The sequence below is a fragment of the Pseudocercospora fijiensis genome (genome assembly GCF_000340215.1).
Source record: "Pseudocercospora fijiensis CIRAD86 unplaced genomic scaffold MYCFIscaffold_10, whole genome shotgun sequence".
NCBI classification, from domain to species: domain Eukaryota; kingdom Fungi; phylum Ascomycota; class Dothideomycetes; order Mycosphaerellales; family Mycosphaerellaceae; genus Pseudocercospora; species Pseudocercospora fijiensis.
Genome location: NW_006921541.1, coordinates 2,668,025 through 2,686,888, shown reverse-complemented (window position 1 = coordinate 2,686,888; position 18,864 = coordinate 2,668,025). Strand labels below are relative to the sequence as shown.

At 49.8% G+C, this 18,864-nt stretch overlaps 6 protein-coding genes across 6 annotated transcripts; 3 read left to right on the top strand and 3 right to left on the bottom strand.

Moving 5' to 3' along the window:
- Positions 1–3,911: 3,911 nt before the first annotated feature.
- On the top strand, positions 3,912–4,598 carry MYCFIDRAFT_110984 (uncharacterized protein; the record flags this gene model as incomplete). The annotated part of the gene is made up of 1 exon (XM_007933573.1): positions 3,912–4,598. A coding segment is annotated over one exon (687 nt), but the record flags the coding sequence as incomplete, so codon positions are not given.
- Positions 4,599–4,891: 293 nt separating this feature from the next.
- On the bottom strand, positions 4,892–10,310 carry MYCFIDRAFT_145022 (uncharacterized protein; the record flags this gene model as incomplete). Its single annotated transcript, XM_007933572.1, has 6 exons — positions 4,892–5,905; positions 5,966–7,417; positions 7,470–8,046; positions 8,138–8,756; positions 8,816–9,416; positions 9,462–10,310. The coding sequence occupies 6 exons, from the start codon at positions 10,308–10,310 to the stop codon at positions 4,892–4,894; spliced, it is 5,112 nt and encodes a 1,703-aa protein (XP_007931763.1).
- On the top strand, positions 10,236–14,881 carry MYCFIDRAFT_205386 (uncharacterized protein; the record flags this gene model as incomplete). Its single annotated transcript, XM_007933571.1, has 4 exons — positions 10,236–10,283; positions 11,800–12,078; positions 12,130–12,277; positions 12,333–14,881. The coding sequence occupies 4 exons, from the start codon at positions 10,236–10,238 to the stop codon at positions 13,433–13,435; spliced, it is 1,578 nt and encodes a 525-aa protein (XP_007931762.1). The 3' UTR covers positions 13,436–14,881.
- Positions 13,099–14,881, bottom strand: MYCFIDRAFT_184137 (uncharacterized protein). The gene has a single exon (XM_007933570.1). It carries the CDS (start codon positions 14,693–14,695, stop codon positions 13,487–13,489), a length of 1,209 nt encoding a protein of 402 aa, XP_007931761.1. The 5' UTR covers positions 14,696–14,881; the 3' UTR covers positions 13,099–13,486.
- Positions 14,882–15,700: 819 nt separating this feature from the next.
- On the top strand, positions 15,701–15,955 carry MYCFIDRAFT_19592 (uncharacterized protein; the record flags this gene model as incomplete). The annotated part of the gene is made up of 1 exon (XM_007933013.1): positions 15,701–15,955. A coding segment is annotated over one exon (255 nt), but the record flags the coding sequence as incomplete, so codon positions are not given.
- A 1,358-nt stretch (positions 15,956–17,313) lies between these two features.
- MYCFIDRAFT_33275 (uncharacterized protein) lies at positions 17,314–18,078 on the bottom strand (the record flags this gene model as incomplete). Its single annotated transcript, XM_007933027.1, has 2 exons — positions 17,314–17,564; positions 17,631–18,078. The coding sequence occupies 2 exons, from the start codon at positions 18,076–18,078 to the stop codon at positions 17,314–17,316; spliced, it is 699 nt and encodes a 232-aa protein (XP_007931218.1).
- Between the last annotated feature and the right edge of the window lie 786 nt (positions 18,079–18,864).

Below are 18,864 nucleotides of genomic sequence, written 5' to 3'. Positions count from 1 at the left end.
CGAGGAGATCTATCGCCTTTATCGGAGGGACCTTCTATTTCTTACTAAGATAACGTTCCTAGCGCTTTAGACCGTATCCGCCGCGGAGCTTTACTTAGCTACAGCTAGAAAGGCAACTATAATACTAACTAAGCGCTACCTCTCGAAAGTAAAAAGAGAGGTTAAAACGAACCGTCTCTTGCCCTATAATATAAGTATAATTCTTAGCCGCTTCGATAAAAGCATATACCGAACGGTATATTATCTTGTTCCTAACTAAGGCGTAGTCTCCCTCGCTATAATCCGTAACGCTAAGTAGAGGATCGAAGAACCTAAGATACGCTAGATCGAACTATAGCCGCTAGAGGCGGGCGTAGTACCCCTAGACATAACTCGCTTTAGAAACTAGCGATTCTGCGACGTAGTCCTAATAATACTAATAGTATCTACGACGGCGGGCGTGTCTATAATAACTAGTATCTAAGGAGCTATTGTTATCCGACGAGGATTAATCGGAGTCGTCCGAATCCTTACTATCTAATAAGGATCTATCCTTACTTAGATTATCCCTATACCGACGGTGCTTTCGGCGTTGCTTCTTACCTTTCCGTAGTAGACCCTATAAGTCTAATAGTAGAAAGGGCAAAGGCTAACCCTACGTCGGCTTACGAGAGGAATTACCTAGATCGAAGTTACTAGATAGCGGTAGTAGAGGATCGTTAGGAGGATTACTAGGTAGATTACTAGGAGGATTACTAGGCGGATTGCTAGGCGGATCGCCTAGCGTAAACCTGCCCTAACGTAAGCGGCTATACCTACGGGCATTTATATATACGTCTGCCCTCTACTAGTAATTGTATTAACCTAGGTTTAGCTAGGGCGGACTTAGCTTACGCGTAGTCGATAGCGGTAAAATCGCCTATTCTATTAGAAAGTCTAATACGACTTCGTTAAAATAGACTCCTCTCCGTCTAGCTAATTCGCGAAGATAATTATAACGCTAATAGTTTTGTTATATAGCGATGTTCGCCCTATCGATCTCCTCGGTTGTTTGCGAGGCATCTACTAGGGTACGATATTAGAAACGACTACGCGGCTCGTTAGCCTATAGGTCGGCGAGGCCGTCGTTTATTAGAGGCAATTAGCCGCGACCGATATCCTAGAACAGCGACGTCGATAGATCGGAAGGCCTAGTTAACGGTTCCTTAGGGAAAGTCTTAGGTAGAGGCCCCCTTAGCTTCTAAGGATTCTCGTCCGCTAGGTATCGTAGCTTAAGTAGCCTCTATAAGAAAACCGATTTAAGCGAGCTATTAGGCGAACCGAGACGCTATTCTAGCGGTACGGTTGTTTCTATCGTAGTAATAGGCGAAACCGTAGGCCGCGGTAGAACTTAAGCCGGTTAGGCCGGTAGGCGCTACTCTACTATAGATAGTAGATAGATCTCCGAGTAGAATTAACGGTAATAGCGTAAATCGCGTACCGTTAGGAGCGCGGCTTTAAGCTCCTTAACCGATTTAGTTAGAATTCCTTTATCTACTACCTACTATCCTAGGAAGTTGTAACCGTTAAGGGCGTCTAGGTAGAGTTCCTCGATTTTAGCCTATAGAGGCGGCGGATTTCCTACGAGCGGGTAATAGTATAGAACGTATAAGGCAAGCAAGTCGATTCGGCCGTGCTTTGCCCTAAGCTAGGTCGCGAAGTTCTCGCTATAATCGACGTAGTTCTAAATATAGGAACAGATACGTAGGATATAGGGCTCTATATCTAGCAATCCGAGATTATAGTACTAGGGCAGCGGTTAAACCGCTAGCTTAGCTAATTTCGAGGCTTCTACTAGAGTTAGAAGCGAGTCCGAAGGAGCTATAGCAAGCGGGTAAACTATTAGTAAGAGGGTAGAGGCGAGATAGTCTCTAAACGGAGGACAATAATAGAGAACCGACTAAAGGCGGAGGAGCGTAGCTTATCGGGGCAGGTCCTCTTAGGGAAAGCGGCTATCCCTAGACCTAGGTATAGTAGGCAATTGCTACTAAAGGTAGAAACTACTACTACTGTCTCCTCGGGGTACTAATAGGATCGCCGATAAGGCGCTCGCGCGTCGGTAGGATATAGTACGGAAGGGTAGTAAATCGAATAGGTACCGTCGTAACGGGTAGGAGTTAAATCGTAGTAATCGGCGGAAGATCGGTAGGACCTATAGCTAATCGCGTCGATTCTCGTCGTAGCTATAATAACTAGGGTCGATTTAGGTAGAGGACTAGTAGTTAGTATAGAAGTTAACTAAGTGTTAAGCGAAGCTACTAAGTTGCTAGGTATACGGTTATAGTACGAAGGTATCGTAACGGTTATACGGTATAAAAGTTAATATATTCTCTAAGGTACCGCGAGGCAAGCTATCTATATAATAGTCCTACTATTAGTAGTAATAGCGACCGTAGCGGTCGATAGTAACCGCTGCCTACTATTGTATATATAATAGTATTATATCGTAATATCTTCTTATCTAGTAGCCGCTTTGTAACGTTACTAACGACTAAACTAGCCTTAGTAGCGGCTAGCGCATTAGCGCGTTACTCGTCCGCTAGTTTCTTCGCTAAAGTACGTTCTTCCTTACTATCCTTTACTACCTCTACGACTATTAATACTATCGGCTCGAAGACCTTCTATAACGACTTTATAATAGTTAGATTCTTCTCGTTTATATCCTCCGCCTTCTTATAAACCCGATCGGCCTCCTTCTATATCTTCTTTTAATGCTTTTCCGCTGCCTTAGTAGCGCGTAATACTATTAATTGCTCTTCCGTAAAAGGCGCGGAAGCCGCGCCTTCTACCGTAACTTTAACCTCCGATTCCTTACTCTTACTACCCTTATCCTCGCTTTCTTTACCGAAGGCCTCGTTAGTCGCTATATAATCGCCTATAGCTACCTCTAAGCCGATTAATTCGTCTATAATATCGAAGTGCTCTAGCAATTTATTACAGAAAGAAGTATACCTTAGATTCTCGTCGAAATAGGCGTCTTCTACGTCCGACTCGGCGGTTAGAGGCATACTATTCTAGCTACTTATATACTTTAAGTAAGCAATCTATATAGTCTAGTCCTTCTTAATTAACGACTACTTATTCTTTAGATAGTCTATAGTACGCTTAGTACTATATTTCTTGTTTATTAACGTAGCTAGGTCTCGGAGGTTACCTAACTAGAAGTTATTAGTATTAGTACTACGGCTAATCTTCTTAAACTCGTTTAACTAGTCGAGGAAGTACTTAGTCTACTCTTAAGTCTACTATTGTAGCGCTTTACGCTACCTATCTTTATTAATAGGTATTATAGTCGCCGTACGCTTCCGAGTCGCCTTTGCCTTTAAAGAAGGTGTCTTTAATAAAGCCTAAGAGGGCTAAGAATCCGTCGATTAAGAGACTATATTTGCTAGTATTCGAATAGCTTTAAACTAAGAGACTAGCTGCTCGACTAACCGTATATTTATATAGTAACTATACTATAAACTACACTCGCCGAAGCACTCGTCCTCCCTACCCTTCGCCCGCTAATTTACTACCTACTACGCTATTATCGATATTATTACAAATACTACTAGAAGCTATATAGCCTACTATAAAGAGGTGGAGTATAGCTGCCGAGCCGGAGGCTTATTATGTGGGTCTTAACACCTGGCACTATCTCATAGATAACCGATTATAAGTCGCCATAATCTAAGCCGCTTATAAGGTTATTATAATCTCTCGGTTTACGCCATAACCTGTTGCAAGTAGACAGGGCCTCAGCGACGCGCGCAAGACACTACTCCTCTACAACACCAGCACAGTGCATGGACAGGACAATATCGCAGAGTGCAGACAGCGACATCGACGACTTCAAAATCAAAGGAGCTGCGAGATCACAAGCAACGGCAGCCCACAAGCCGCAAGAATCCTGCACGATATGCCTTGAAATCATCACAGAACGGGCAGTGGCCACACCCTGCAACCACTTGAGCTTCGACTTTCTATGTCTAGTATCATGGCTACAAGAGCAGTCAACATGTCCGCTATGCAAGGCGGAAGTCAAGGAAGTGCACTATGACTGGCGAAGTCCCCACGACTACAGCACATACCATGTCCCACCGAAAGAGTTGAAGGCATCGACAACTCAAGGACCGCAAAGAAGGCGTATACCTCTCCGAAGACGAGCGCCGCCTCGATATGCTCGCATACCGCCTCCGAGCGATGACGTGGAGCGACGTAGACAAGTCTACCGAGACCAGTCATATTCTCTCCGCGTTGGCGCAAATCGTATATCCCAATATCAAGATTTCACGGTGCAGGAATTTGCTACGTCACCAGAACTACAGTCGCGAGCGAAGACATTTCTACGGAGGGAACTACAAGTCTTTACGTTTCTTGACAGCAATCCAAGAGCTGGGAATCGTGGCTTTCTGATGGAGTATATTGTTGCTGTGCTGAAATCGAATGAGCTGAAGGGAGCGGATGGAAAAGCAGAGGAATTGCTCGCAGACTTCCTCGGGCTTGACAATACGCGTCTCCTGTTGCATGAGTTGGAAGCGTGGTTGAGAAGTCCGTATACGAGGCTGGAGGATTGGGATAGGCATGTACAGTACGCGAGAGGAAGTCAGCGTACCCAGAAAGCATATTGACGCTAATTTCTGAGCAGCGTATGTCATGATATTTCAGTATGTCAGCGTTTGCAAACGTCAACCGCGTTGTTTTCCGCCGGACGCGCCTCCGAGCGCTTCTTAGAAACCCATTGCATGGCAGTCTGGAGTGAGGCCAACGACACCGGCACCGTGAAGTAGTAATCCAAAGTTTCGAAATGAGCGTTGCCACAGCAGTCTCAAACTCGAGCTTCATTGACGAAGTAGCCTTGCATTAAAGCAGCTCATGAGACGACCACACCCTATCCATCAACGTCAACCAAGACTTGGACGCATTGATCCAACAGCCGCCTCCAAGTGAGTTTGATATCCGCATCAGCATCATCCTCGAGACGACCCGTCAACGTCTGCCGATCACCTATAATAATAATCCCAGCTCTCGCTCTAGTCACGGCGACGTTGAGTCGACGCAAGTCCTTAAGGAAGCCGATCTCGTAATGTACATTGCAACGCACCGTTACAAAGACAACGATATCCGCCTCACGACCCTGAAACCCATCAATGCTTGAGACGATCAACTCTCCGGGAAGCTCGCTTGACAATCTCAATCGCTGCCGAGAGTAAGGCGTGAGAATCGCAATACTCGTGTCATCTTTCATCGCGTGCGAGTCCCTCGTGAGAAGAAGCCTGCAAATTTCCCGACAGAGTGCAATCTGCCCCTCATTCGATTTCGACTGATGTCCCAGGTCTTCCGACGTAGAACACTGCACGAAAACCTTCCGACTTTCTCCTGGCCAGGGAAAAGCAGAGCTCGGAAGCCTGATCGAACCACCCATCGCTCGATCCGAATACAAACGTCCGAAATAAAATTCTTGGGAACTGAATTTACAGATGTCCGGATGCATTCTATACTGCGTATCCAGCATGACTTTCGCAGAAGAAGAAGAGGAAGAGGAAGAAGAAGCGGTGTAATGTCTCTCAAACAACGAAACATCAAACCCCGACAGGACGGAATGTTTCTGAACCGTCGCGCGAAGCTGGACATGGTCGCCGACGAGTATCGCTCTTCGACAACCTTTCGTCAAAGGCACGAGTGTTTCTGCCTCAGTTTGCTGCGAGGCTTCGTCTACGAGCACGATGTCGAAGTCCTCGCTCCGCAGCAAACCGAGCCCTGCGCCGATACATGTCGTGAAGATGAGACGGCTTTGCGTGACTCGTTCCTGAGCTTTTCGTCGTCCGCTGTGCGAGTCTGTGAGATCTTGGCCTACGAAGGCGTCGCATGTGAAGGCGTGTAGAGATGAGGAGACTTTGCTGAGCTGAGGAGTAGTTAGTCGATAGGTGGTACAAGAGTTCTGTGATAGAAGGAGAGAACTCACATCTGTGGCTACTCGGAGAGGTTTGTAGGCAAGAGCTTTCGAACTCTTCTCGATAAATTTTTGTAGCATGTTGTCCACGGCATTATGTGTCGGGGCCGTGGCTAAAATTCTTGACGCGGGAAATTTGACAAGCAGGTTTTGGAGAATGATTGCGATTGTGTGAGTCTTCCCAGTTCCTGGAGGGCCCCAGAGAAAGAGCAGGCGATGCTGCATTGCGGCTTGCAGTGCTTTATTTTGACTGTTGTTGAGCAGTGGATGCATTGTTCCGATGATTTTACTACCCTCGTTCACGTCTTGTTTCTTGACTGACGGAGGGAAGCCAACGAGTAATTTGTACAATGGACAGCATACTTCCTTGCTTCCATAGAATCTCGCGACGGCGTCAAACATCGCTTTACTCGTGACGAAAGATCCGCAGTTTCGATACTTCCAGGCACAGTCTTGTACATACGAAGGAGGGCGATGTATGCATCGAAGTCTCGCCGAGCCTTGTTCTGTGTGCAGGACCACAGCATCCATAGTATACGGCTGCTTGAGCGGAGCATTGGACGGAGATTCAGTCACCACTAATTGAATATGATCGCCAGTCTTCAAAGCTGTGCTCGGCGAGTCGATGCGAACAAGAGTCTTGACGACCGTGAACCCGTCGGAATTTCTGTCATGCACCAATCGAAGAGTTTGACCCAGAAATTTCCTGTTGCTATTTGCTTCCTCGATATGTTCAATTGCGATCCCGATGAGCTGCTTGATGCATTGGGATATCTCCAGTGGTCTCCCTACCAGTATACGTGAAATCTCAGGTTCCAGACACTCGAGCAAAAAATCCAGGGCGAGCTCCACGTCGGGCATAGTCAGCGCGATGATCTCGCACAGATCTACAAGTTGTTGTACGGAGATTTGTTTGATGTTGCGAAGGACGGTTTGGAATGGTTTCTTCACGAATGCGGATATCTGATGCGAGAGAAGGGCGAATTCTGGTAGAATGGCGAGGAAGATTACGCTGGATTCTTCTGCAAGTGATTGACAGTGAAGCTTCCAGAGTTGAGAGTCCAAGAGCGACTGGGCGAGGAAAGCAGCAGTGGGGAGAAATTCGAGAAGAGAGCGGAGCGTGCATAGTTGCGTTGTTTCATTCTTTCTTGTGACGGATTCGATCAGTCGGGTGTAGATTAATTGCAGTACACTCAGCTGTGCTGTGTTGTGCAGTAGCTGTAAGGTGTGGGTGATCTCGCCAGCAGTCGTAAGCTGCTCGACTGCCTGGAAATCGTGATCCCAGACAATTCGAGCAATCTTTTCCGGGATTTTACTGCGTTCGCTGTCACTCATGGTTGGGATCCGGTACTCCTGTGAAACGGGCTCAAAGTTGGGGAGCTTCTCTTCCGTGTCGATGAAGTGCAGCCACCGATCAAGGTACCGCATGGATTGGACGTCTCGATTACTGATGACATAGATTTCCTAGGACAATTGTGAGCTTGACGCGAACCGGCTTGAAGTGAGTGGTGCTTACCGCTGCGAGTATACCAGCTCTGTTCATTCTGCCTACATGCTTCTGCACCTGCGCGCTGATCTTCTGCAAAGCAACACTTGCTCTACAGTCAAAGTTTAAGCCTTCATCGAGCGTCTTTTGCTTCTGCCGCCTCCTTTCCCCCATCGTGTTCGTGTCACGGTAGGATGAAGTGTCAACAGGGCCTTTAGTCAAGAAGACGAAAGTGTTTGCACGCTTTGTCTCGTACAGTTGAAACACTGTGTCGTCGCAGTAGAGTCTGTAGTTGACCTTAGTAGGCATGACTTTATATGGTGTCATTCCAGTGTCTGACGATCGTGGGATCGCAAAGACCCTCACTGAAGCATCGACTTGGACCTCTGACGCTCGAGCTATTTTCTGCGGCACATAGATCATGAGCGTGAGACGTTCATCGGCTCTCAGGATTACCAATTTCTTGTGGAAGACGTCCAGTGCACGGCACACACTAGGCAGGAACCGAGCCATTCGGTCGACACTTGACAGAAATACCGGCTGCCAGTGGAGACCGGCATGATGAAGCTCAAACTTGCGCATCTCCGAGAGAAGGATCAAATCTGACCTGATGGCGAAAACGATATTGTTAGTCAGTCTCGACATGCAATTCTCATATGTATTTTGTGCCATTTGACAGCGCAAGTGGATATGCTCACTGGACGAGGCCATTCTTGATCAGACACGGCATGTGACGTGACGGAGGTAATTGGCCAATGACCCAAGCCTTCTGTTCATCATCCAGAGCAGCATAATTAAATAGGTCTGCAAAGCTGGCAAAGTCCTCTCCAGTCTTTGTACAGCTTCTTAGTACAAATTGAATCAGCTCGAATTCTGAAATTGCGATTGAGTCTCTGCACGAGATCAAATCCAGTATATCAGTAGGACTAGATTCGTTATCGAAAACGCGATGGGTGTTCCTGGTGATTGTAGCGGTCGCGGCGTCATGCAAGACGTCTAAGATGAATGGCAAAGCATCCGGGGGAGTCTCGGGAGGATCCTCGAAAGCCGCTGGGACCTTCACATGATTGCCGTCCACGCATTGGGAGAAGAGACGATTGAGTTGCTGGCATTCTGGACTCATAGCGCCTTTCAAACGAGCCCATTTCAGGTAGAGGTTCTTGATCTTCCCAAGAGACGTGCTTCGGTATCGAGCGAAGTATTCTGCTCTATCGTCACCGGTGATCTCACCAAAGTGATGTCGTTCTTTGACGCCAGGGTACATCGCGGCCTCCGCGATCTTTTTTGGAATGATATCCGGATCCCACGTAACGAAAACTGATCCGAGAATCAGATGGATGATTCGAAGTTGTCAACAACCGAACCGAGAAACTCACATTTATCTCCATCGAGATCTCCGCCCGACATCAGGTCAGCGCTGGGCCTGCTCCCACGGATTGGGAACACTATGCAATCGACCAAGTGCGAGAACTCGGGAACATCAACAGCTCGGAACTTTTGCAGGTCACCAGGATGGAGACAAGGGTTACGGGTGACCAGAACCTCTGTGTTGATCAAGGTTCTGGGTTCTCCATCTCCGTCCAGAGTTATTCGGACGAAGCATGTTCCTGGAGGAAGTCTACTCATACCGCCGTCTCTGCCGGTGGGGTCGCATACGCCAAAAAGCAGTCTTGACTGGGTGAGCATGATGCGACAACGCTGCTCTTCATACTTGTTGAGCATTCGACTGTACTCTGTCTTGACGAGGCTCCGAAGAGACTTGCGCACACTGTGGACGCCTTCAATGAGTAACTTCTCCGCCAGATCTAGCTCGTTCTGATATGACAAGAACCGAAATGCGGCTCTGGGCTCTCCATTGTATGCTTCGTCCAGGAATTGCAAGTATTCCGTCTGCTTGCTGAGTATGGTGTCAGTTGACACGCCGAGGGCGTTGAGAAGGACGACAATCTCATCGTTCAAGAAACCGAAAGTGTATGGCTGCCAGCTTCAGTACCACTCTTCGTTCCAATCAGGTGGACGTACCTTGGAATGCTCGACCACGGAAAATGAGAGGTCTTTGACATCTTTGAGCTTCTTCATTGACTTTCGGAACAAGACTTGAGTTTGGCCAGTCAATGTCGGGTCAATCATCAGGACTCCTTTGTAGCCCCGATAACGTATCTGCAACACCGAGGGTAAGTACCTTTTGTTCCTGTAGACAATGCGTTTGCGCTGCGCAACCTGTTTCGCCAGTCGTACTGCAATCAGGCCGCATCCATCTGTGAACACATAGTCACCCAACTTGACATCATCAATGTCAGTGCAGCGTTCCGGCTGCAGCTCTAAAGCGTGCTCGGCGCTCGAGAACAGCAAGCCTAGACGCTTCGCCTTTTTGCCGACAGATTGCATGTTGGAGAAGTCCGCCAGTGCTTCCACCTTTTCTTTTATCACTTCCTTGGATGCTGCGAACAGAAAGCACGACCGCGATTTCAGCTGGCTATTGCTGTGACCGAAGAAGTGGTACGCAAGGCCATTCAGGACGACACCAGTCTTCAACAACCTGGCGACATATTCCGCACTTTCTCGGGCTGGCGCAGGCTGTGTCTCGCCATCCTTGGTGTTCGCTGTAATCTGGAGCCGAAAATCGGCAACACTCAGCAAGAGGAACTGGTGGAGCGGATCATCTTTGATGACGCGGTTGAAGGGCGCTGGGACCATGTGCAAGGAGATGAGCTGCTCGTGCGCATTCGAGACGAGAGTGATTGCTTTGATAAGACGAGCATGATCTGTCTTCGAAGATGACGGCAGGTTGGGGACATGATAGTGCCAGAGATTGTCCGTCGGCGCAATGCCATCTTGCAGGACGTGCGTGAATGACTTCACGCTCGTCATGTCCTTTCAAGACTTCTCCGGATAACGTACGACCGTGTTCAAGAGATGTTCAGCCAACACAACAACAATGCGAATGACAACCAAACAATAGACGTCGGGCCGGCATATTTGCCAACCCATGCCCAGCAAGCCCCTGCACAATCAGCATTCATTTGCGCTAAAAAACCGTACGGTTTTATGGGCAATGCTTTACTCACCTCATCAGACGACGCCTTTCTCGCGCGCGTCTCCTTGGAATTCTTAGCTCGGCTGACCATGGAAGCACAACAGCAGAAGAATATCTACATCGTGGGCCCATCATGTACCGGAAAGACGACGTTGTTGAAGGCGCTGCAAGAACACTTTGACCAGCACAGCCAATCGTTTGGCAGCGATCCGCCCAGCATCATAGCCGAGACAGCTCGAGAAGTGTTGGAGAAGCTCGACTTCAAGCAAGGAGAATACTTCCACGACCCACAGAAAGTACTCACACTGCAGCAGGCCATACTTGATGCACAGTACGGCGCAGAACGCGATGCTTCCAGAGTCTCGCAATGGTACATATCTGATCGGTCCGGCCTTGACCCTCTCGTCTACACGGCACTCTTCGTGGGCGATACTGCCGTCAGCGAAATGCTTGATTCGCCAGCATGGAAATGGCTGGAGCAGAAACTGAGGGCTGGGACAGTGCTGCTCTGCGAGGCTGGTGGCCCGTGGATGACCAATGATGGTGTCAGGTGGATGCCCAGCTACGATGGAGAATGGAGGGAGCACGATGAGCAATTTCGCACGATGCTCAGGACTCTTGATATCCCTTTCGTTGTGGTTCCGAAGGAGGTTCTAGGCCTGAAGGAGCGCGTGGGGATTGCTCTTCAAGCGCATGGACGGCCGGTGGAAAAGAGGAAAGACATGCGAAAGTTATGAGATGTCTAGGAGAAGTGTTTTGGGTAGTAGTCGGAGGATACAGTATAGTAGCAGTTATAGCGAGCATAGTAGAAATAGCGGCGACAAGGTTCCGTAGCAATCCTACGTGATTCTTAGCAGTAGTTAGAGTATATAGTAGCAGTTATAGCGAGCACGGTAGAAATAGCGGCGACAAGGTTCCGCAGCGATCCCACGTGATTCTTGGCAGTAGTTGGACGATCCCACGTGATTCTTGGCAGTCAGGCGTGGCCCCAACAGGCATTCATAGCCGATGTCAAAATGTCGGCCGGACATCGAAGCCAGCACGCCATCCCACCACTGCACCATGGCTTAGAACTAAAGCATGCCTTCTCCCACGGCGACAGAGCTTTCGCCGCTGTTGGGAGACGCCGACTCGGACAGCATGGGCGTGCACGACATCGACAATACCACCACTTCCCATGGCAAAGGCGAGGCCATCAACATCGTCGACGTCGATCGGCATGCCAGGCCCCGGAGTCTGGCAGCGGCAGCAGCAGCAGCAGCAGCAGCAGCAGGCCCATCACAACCCACCGAGCAGGAAGCAGACTTCGTGACGACCAACGAGGATCGTGATTTGAGCCGTGGACTTCATCAACGACACATCTCGCTCATCGCCATCGCAGGAGCCGTCGGCACGGGGCTCTTCCTGGGACTTGGCGCTTCGATTCAGACCGGAGGACCTCTGGGAGCGTTGCTTGGCTATCTTACCGTCGGCCTGATGGTCTGCGCCGTTCAGTTTGCGCTGGGAGAAGTCACGGCACTGCTGCCCGTCACGGGGTCCTTTGTACGACATGCCGAATTCCTCGTGGATCCGGCGATGGGCTTTGCCATCGGCTGGAACATCGTAAGCAAAGCGGACCTACCTTCTGTGTCTCTCGTCTGATCACATCTCCAGGTCTATGGCAATTGGCTATCGATCCCAGCGGAGATCTCGGCGATATGCGTTTTGTTCCAGTACTGGACCGACGTCAATTCGAGCGTCTGGATCATTCTCGTAATCTGCTTGACCTTCATTGTCGGCATCTCGCTGATTCGCGTGTATGGTAAGCAGTCAGCGTGCACGTCAAATACACCCTATTCTAGCTAATAGTATCAAAGGCGAGGTCGAGTTCTGGTTTGCCTTGCTCAAAATCGCCTTCATCATATTTCTAATCATCCTCGGACTTGTCATCTCCCTTGGCGGTGTCCCCGGCGTTGAGCGTCGAGGTTTCCACTACTGGAAAACTCCAGGACCGTTCGTTGAATACATCGGAAGTGGTGCCTGGGGCAACTTTCTTGGATATTGGGCTTGCATGGGTTCAGCCGTGTTCTCCTTTGCAGGCACGGAATCTGTTGCTATGGCCGCTGCTGAGACGCGAAACCCCAGACAAGCTATCCCAAGAGCTTGCAAGCGTGTCTTCTTCCGAGTCGCTATCTTCTACCTCCTAGCAGTCCTGGTCGTTGGCATGCTCGTGGCCAGCGATGACCCTCGGCTTGACGATCAATCAGGCACGGCAGCTCAATCACCATTTGTCATCGCTGCATCCGCTGCCGGAATCAAAGCGATCCCATCGGTCGTCAACGCCGTTGTGATTACTTCCGCATGGTCCTCCTCAAACCAGGCGCTGCTCGCTGGAACTCGTGTACTCTATGCGCTTGCGTTGAAGAAGCAAGCGCCCAAGGTTTTATTACGCACAACTTCATGGGGAGTCCCGTACGTCTGTGTCATGGTTCAGACAGCTTTCATGTTCCTCGCATTCATGAGCCTGAGCTCTGGAGCACTAACTGTGTTCTACTGGTTTGTTAACCTCACGGCTTGCGGTGTCCTCATCAGCTGGATCTCCATTCTCATCAACCACCAGCGTCTGATGCTTGCGATGAAGAAGCAGGCAATACCATACTCGGCCCTGCCATGGCACAATACATGGACCAGATTTTCTACGCCAGTTGCACTGGTTCTTTCTGTGGTGATTCTGTTCACATCTGGCTTCTCCAACTTCACGAGAGGGAACTGGTCATCCTCGGGATTTGTGTCCAGCTACCTCGACATACCTCTGGTACTCACAGCGTTTGTGCTCTGGAAGTTCTTCAAGAAAACCAGATTCGTCAATCTTGCTGATATTCCGCTGAATGAAGCTTTAGACGAGATAGAGAGAAAGCCGGAGGAGCCAGAGCCGAGACCAAAAGGATGGCTGAGATGGGTGTCGTTTCTATGGGATTGAGCTGATATACATCGACAGTTACACGAATGCATCCAAACCCGCAACCGCAATTCACTCCAGTCCAGCTGAAGTCGATCTTGACATTCCCAATCTTTCTGCGACCTGCAATCGATCTATACTTCCGCCAAATAGCTTGCTATTCTGCTTCCTGGTATACGCCATGACTGACGCTGGTGCATTGCCGTGAGGACTATTAGGATCATCCGGATCGTCGACCTCCCAGAATGGCTTCTCCTCGATTACCTGCTCGCGCGGTTCGATCGGTGGCTCGCTCCCATCATTGGCTTTTCGTGCCATGTCCTCGCGGAATTCCTGCTCCGCTAGGTAGATCAATTCTCCGACGCTCGCTTCTGACGAGAGCTTGACGGCTTCTACAACCTCATTCGCCACATCTCTACCAAAGTCTTCTCCATACCAGTACTGTTCTCCCAGCGGGTTCAGAAAGACGCCCCACCACATGACCGCAAGCAAAGAGATCTGGTCACCTTCTTTGATGGCTTGGATGAAATCATCACCGGCAAGCGACAGCCAAGCGAGTACAAATCCTCGGTGCTTGAGCTCGCCACAGGTGGAAAAATGGTATTCCAACCACCAGATGGCGTTCTTGCACGACAGGTATCGTCTATCCTCGGGCAAGGGCTCTATCGGTCCAGGACTGGAATACCCTTCGTCCGACATTGGTGCCCTCGCCTCATTCATCTCGGTGAGAAGCTGTATAGCTCTTGCTGCTCTTGGACTGTACCCTTGCTTGGGAAGCCGGAGCATATCTGGAATCTTCCCAAATAGTTTATGCTCTTTGATGCACTCTGGGCGCTTGAGCATGACGACGGTGATTCCTCTGACCAGCTCGAAATGGATGATCGTATTTTGTATCATTCCCTCTTTCAGCAACGGCTGCGTGGACGATGCAAGGGCCAGCACCATTAGTATGATCGAGCAATACAACAACGCATCATGAGCCTCTACGTCATCCATCATGCTTCCTTCTAGGTCGCTACGAAACTTTTTGAAAGCGAGAGTCTGGTAGTCCAGAGCGGCGCTCAGATGCTGTGGCGCTTCGTTCGGCCTGTCGTATGCTAAATGGAAAGACGTCAAAGCGAACATACTGTTCAGAAGGAAGTCATACTTCATCGCAATCTCCGGCATAACATTCCTCCAGATCTCTCGATCGTCGGCGATCTCGGAGACCATGGTTTCGCAAGTGACCGTCGACCAGCGATGCATGAGTCGAAGTTCCGGGATATGTCTGGCAGTCGACATTGAGGATATCGAGCTGCTGAGGGCCGAGATGTCCGAACCAATTGCAGAAGACTTGGCATGGTTGGATGGCGGAGACGCAGTGTGGTGCGAGACAGTGGCCGGCGGAAAGCTGCAGTCTGTGTCCCTGATCTTGCAGTTTGTGCATGGTGGTCCGCTCTCGTCACCTATGCAAATCATTGTTCCCTGATCAGCCTGGTGCCTCTCACAAGGTTAGTGCCGTTGGATGCTTGGCTAGACTTACACTTCACTCGACGCCTCTTGCAGGTATAGCACCCGTTTCGTGACTTGAGATGCGACCTGCGTGGAGCCATGTCACGCACGTTTAGCCAGCCAATCGAGCGCTGGTCTATACCCCAGCAGCAAATCTTCCACGAATGATCTAGCCCGATCCTATTCAAGTGCTTTGTCCACAAATCTTGGTACAATCGGCAAGGTGGAGAAACTACGTCGATACGTTGACACCATGCGTAATCGTATATGTCAGGGCCGGATCTTGGAGGTGGTACGATCTTTTTCTACTGACTAGAATGCAGCAAATCTCGAGAGGTGAACACAGATACGAAAACGAGAGTTCAGCACATATATGCAGAACGGACGAAGCTCAGCCGCACGACATTGTGGTTCACATGGCGGATCATCTAAGCCTTGCTCGGATTCGCATTCCCACCATCTGACCAATCAGCATCGGGAACGAGTACGAAAGTGGATCCAAGGGCAGAATCCCAGCAAGACATGCGGACGAAATCGTTGTGAGCTATCTCGCGTTACATTCTTTCGCGAATGCCATGCAATAACAAGACGACCTGGTCGCCAATGCCACGCAATGTTCAGCTGGATGACGAAAGAGCGTCAACATGTCTTGCGAGCGAGGAATTGTATATCAGGAGCGGCTGCAATGGCAGGACTCAACGAGAATCGCCACATCGATCAGTTCACGACAGCACCATGAAAACACCATTTCGCCGAATCACAAATCTCCTCCTCTTGGGTTCAGCAGCAGCTCTGCCCGCTGCAAAGACCAATACCTCAAGGATCGAATGGGGACCGTGCAATCAGACGGAAGTCAATACGACCGGGACTGCACCCACACAATGCGGTACTCTACCCGTTCCCCTCGACTACACAAACACCTCATCAGAAGAAACCCTCAATCTCCAACTCATCAACATCCCAGCACCAATCGAGCCGTGCAAAGGTAGTATTCAATTCAACTTAGGCGGACCAGGCGCCACCACACGACAAGACCTAGCCTCTCTAGGCTACACATTCCTCAACTTGACAGGCGGTCAATACAACCTCGTCGGTTTCGATCCGAGAGGTACCGGCAATATTTTACCATTCTCCTGTGTCGACAACGAACTCGACGCGCAGAAAAAGCTCCAGAGAATGCTGCCAGGCGGGAATGCCTCGGACGTAGCTCTCGGTACGACCTGGGCTGGTGCGGAACTCACCGCAGCGATGTGTTAAAAAAAAACTGGGAACAAGACGGGAACTCTCATCGGGACCGCCTTCACCGCAAGAGATCTGATCAGTGTCGTCGACGCTCTGGGTGAAGACGGAATGCTGCAAGTCCAGTCTCCCCAAAAAATCCCTCTGACCCTTTCCTAACTTCCTACCAGGTCTATCCTACGGCGCAACCGTCGCATCGATATTCCCCCACCGCATCGACAAAATCCTCCTCGACGCCGTCCAAAACCCCCAAGAATACTACCAACGCATTCGCAGATTTCCAAGAATGGTTACAGAGACCGATTCCGTCTTCTCCCAAATCTTCACGTCCTGCATCGAAGCCGGTGCAGAGAGGTGTGTACTCGCATCACTCGAAAAAAAATCTGTGTCGGAATTGGAGGATCTGTATTGGGAAGTTCTTCTCTACGAGCTGAAATTCAACCCCATCGCGATGGTTGATGGCGGATTTCATCGTGGACTATTCGGCATTCGTGGTAGATTTATTATATTCGATCGACGCCTAGCCCGCGTTTACGAATCTACTATTCGCGATTGAGGAGGAGGAGGAGGGAAAAGATATCGCGACGACTGCATCTAGTATCTTTACGAGTAGTAGGACTACTACTCCAACCCTCATCGACCAAACCCTCACGATAAGTTCCTGCGGCGACCGCTTCCCTCGAACAGAAAATTTCGCGGACATGCTCACCACCTACCCAAAACCTCACTCACATTTCCCATACATTCGGAGACGTACTCATCGCCCGAGAAATGCTCTGTGCGAGGTGGGAATTCGAAGCGAAGGAACGGTATACCGGGAACTTTACCGCTAAACTCCCGGAGTCTTCTTCCCCGATGCTTTTACTTGGGAATACGGGCGATGCGTTCACGCCGGTTGCTTCTGCGTATAATGTGAAGGGAGTGTTGTTCTTGAAATCGAGGGAGGGGTTTGGACATGCTTCGATTTCTGTGCCTTCGTCTTGTGTGTTGGAGCATGTTTCGAGGTTTTGGAAAGATGGGGGGTTTGCCGGAGATGGGGATGGAAGCGAAACCTTTTGGGGATGTTACTTGGGCGGATGTATTCGTGAAGGAGGCTGGGAATGGGAGAGGTTAGGGTGTGGGTTTGTGTTGTCTTTCTTTCTACCAGTTCTGATTTGATTTGTTTTTTTTCAGGTTGGTCTTCGAGCGTAAATGAATAAATGCTCTTCTGGGTGAACGTCTTCTTCTCCGCAAAGTCCAGCTTCGACTCCGTTCGGAGTGAATCTCTCGTTCTCGTGTTTCTCTACCGAAAATCCCGCGGCATTGATCGAGTTCAAATTATCATGCGTGTCCAGTCCAGAGGCGATTTTATTTCTTCCCAGCCATCTGCAAGGGACCAAGTTACCTGCAAGTGGCACCGTACCGAAGACAAACAATCCACCTTAAGTATCCTCAATCAGTAAATCTTTCTTTCCCCAGCATGTGAGTTCTTCGATCACTGACGAACCTGGTTTCAACCAACGATAAACCCGGATAAAAAACCCCCGAATATCATCCTGCGTGACATCGGCGATCAGACTGAAATACGCCACCACGCAATCCGCCGCATCATCACTGGGATGAGGTTCCCAAGTGCGCAGATCCGCTTCGAGAAATTTCGCAGCTGGGACTTCTTCTCGGGCGATTCCAAGCATGACAGGAGAATTCTCGATCCCGGTGACTTCCATTCCAGCTTCGACCAGTCTGCTTGCCGTAGGCCTTCCAGTGCCGGACCCGACATCGTAGACTTTCGAGCCCGGCGAGAGATTTGCGATCAGCCATTGGAGAGAGCGCGCATGGGCTTCGTCGTGGGCGTAAGCTTTCTCGTATTTCTGTCCGACGTCGTTGTGGACTTCGATTGAGGTTAAAATTTGGGATTCCGGCGTTGCTTCGATTGCGAAGACGGACTGCTCCATGGCGAAGGGCTGGAATTTGTTCCTCGAGTGGTGATGGATAGGTGGCGCTGTGTACCTACTTATAAGAAATGCCCTGGCCGACCTTGCGCTAACCCGGTCTCACAGACGCGTGAGGGGGCATGTTTATGCGGTGTAACATATGGAGACGGTCGGCTTTGTCGCTGTACACGACGTCTTCTCTTGGCGCTTTGGGTAGAATATAGGCGTGTCCGATAGGATGGCTTTCTCCACATTTCTCTTGTTCTTTGCATATGACAAATGGCCCAGCTGTCTTCGCATAGGCGTAGGACCGAATCGGGGCGAGGTGAGCTCTCTTAGTCGGGTCTGCACATTGTCTTGGCGCCTCGAGAGGTGGATGTAGCTCACCACTCGTGTCAGTGGCTTTTGCATGTATCGACGACACAATCATTTGGTCTCCGCGATGTTCACATTGGAACACTTCGGCATGTTCCTTGCGAATGCAAATGCTTGGCGTACTTCCTGACATCGCCTCGCCTCGCCCTACCATTTCCAGACTTTTGGGCCAAACGTCTCGTTGCCAGAAACCTTCTTCCTCACAGCATCGCCCGTATAATCAACGGTGTTGATTACGCTTGTGCCCCACCAGGAAGCAGGCCAGGTGAAGCCCGAGATGTGGGAGAAGTTCTGGAGAGAGACTACAGTGTCAACGAAATAGCCGGTACCGCCTCCGAAGGCAGCGTTGGCCATGGCTACGATAATGACGTGCTCTTTTACGTTGAACTCGAAAGGGATTGAATTGCTTCGGAGTGGCCTGGTTGGTTGTGG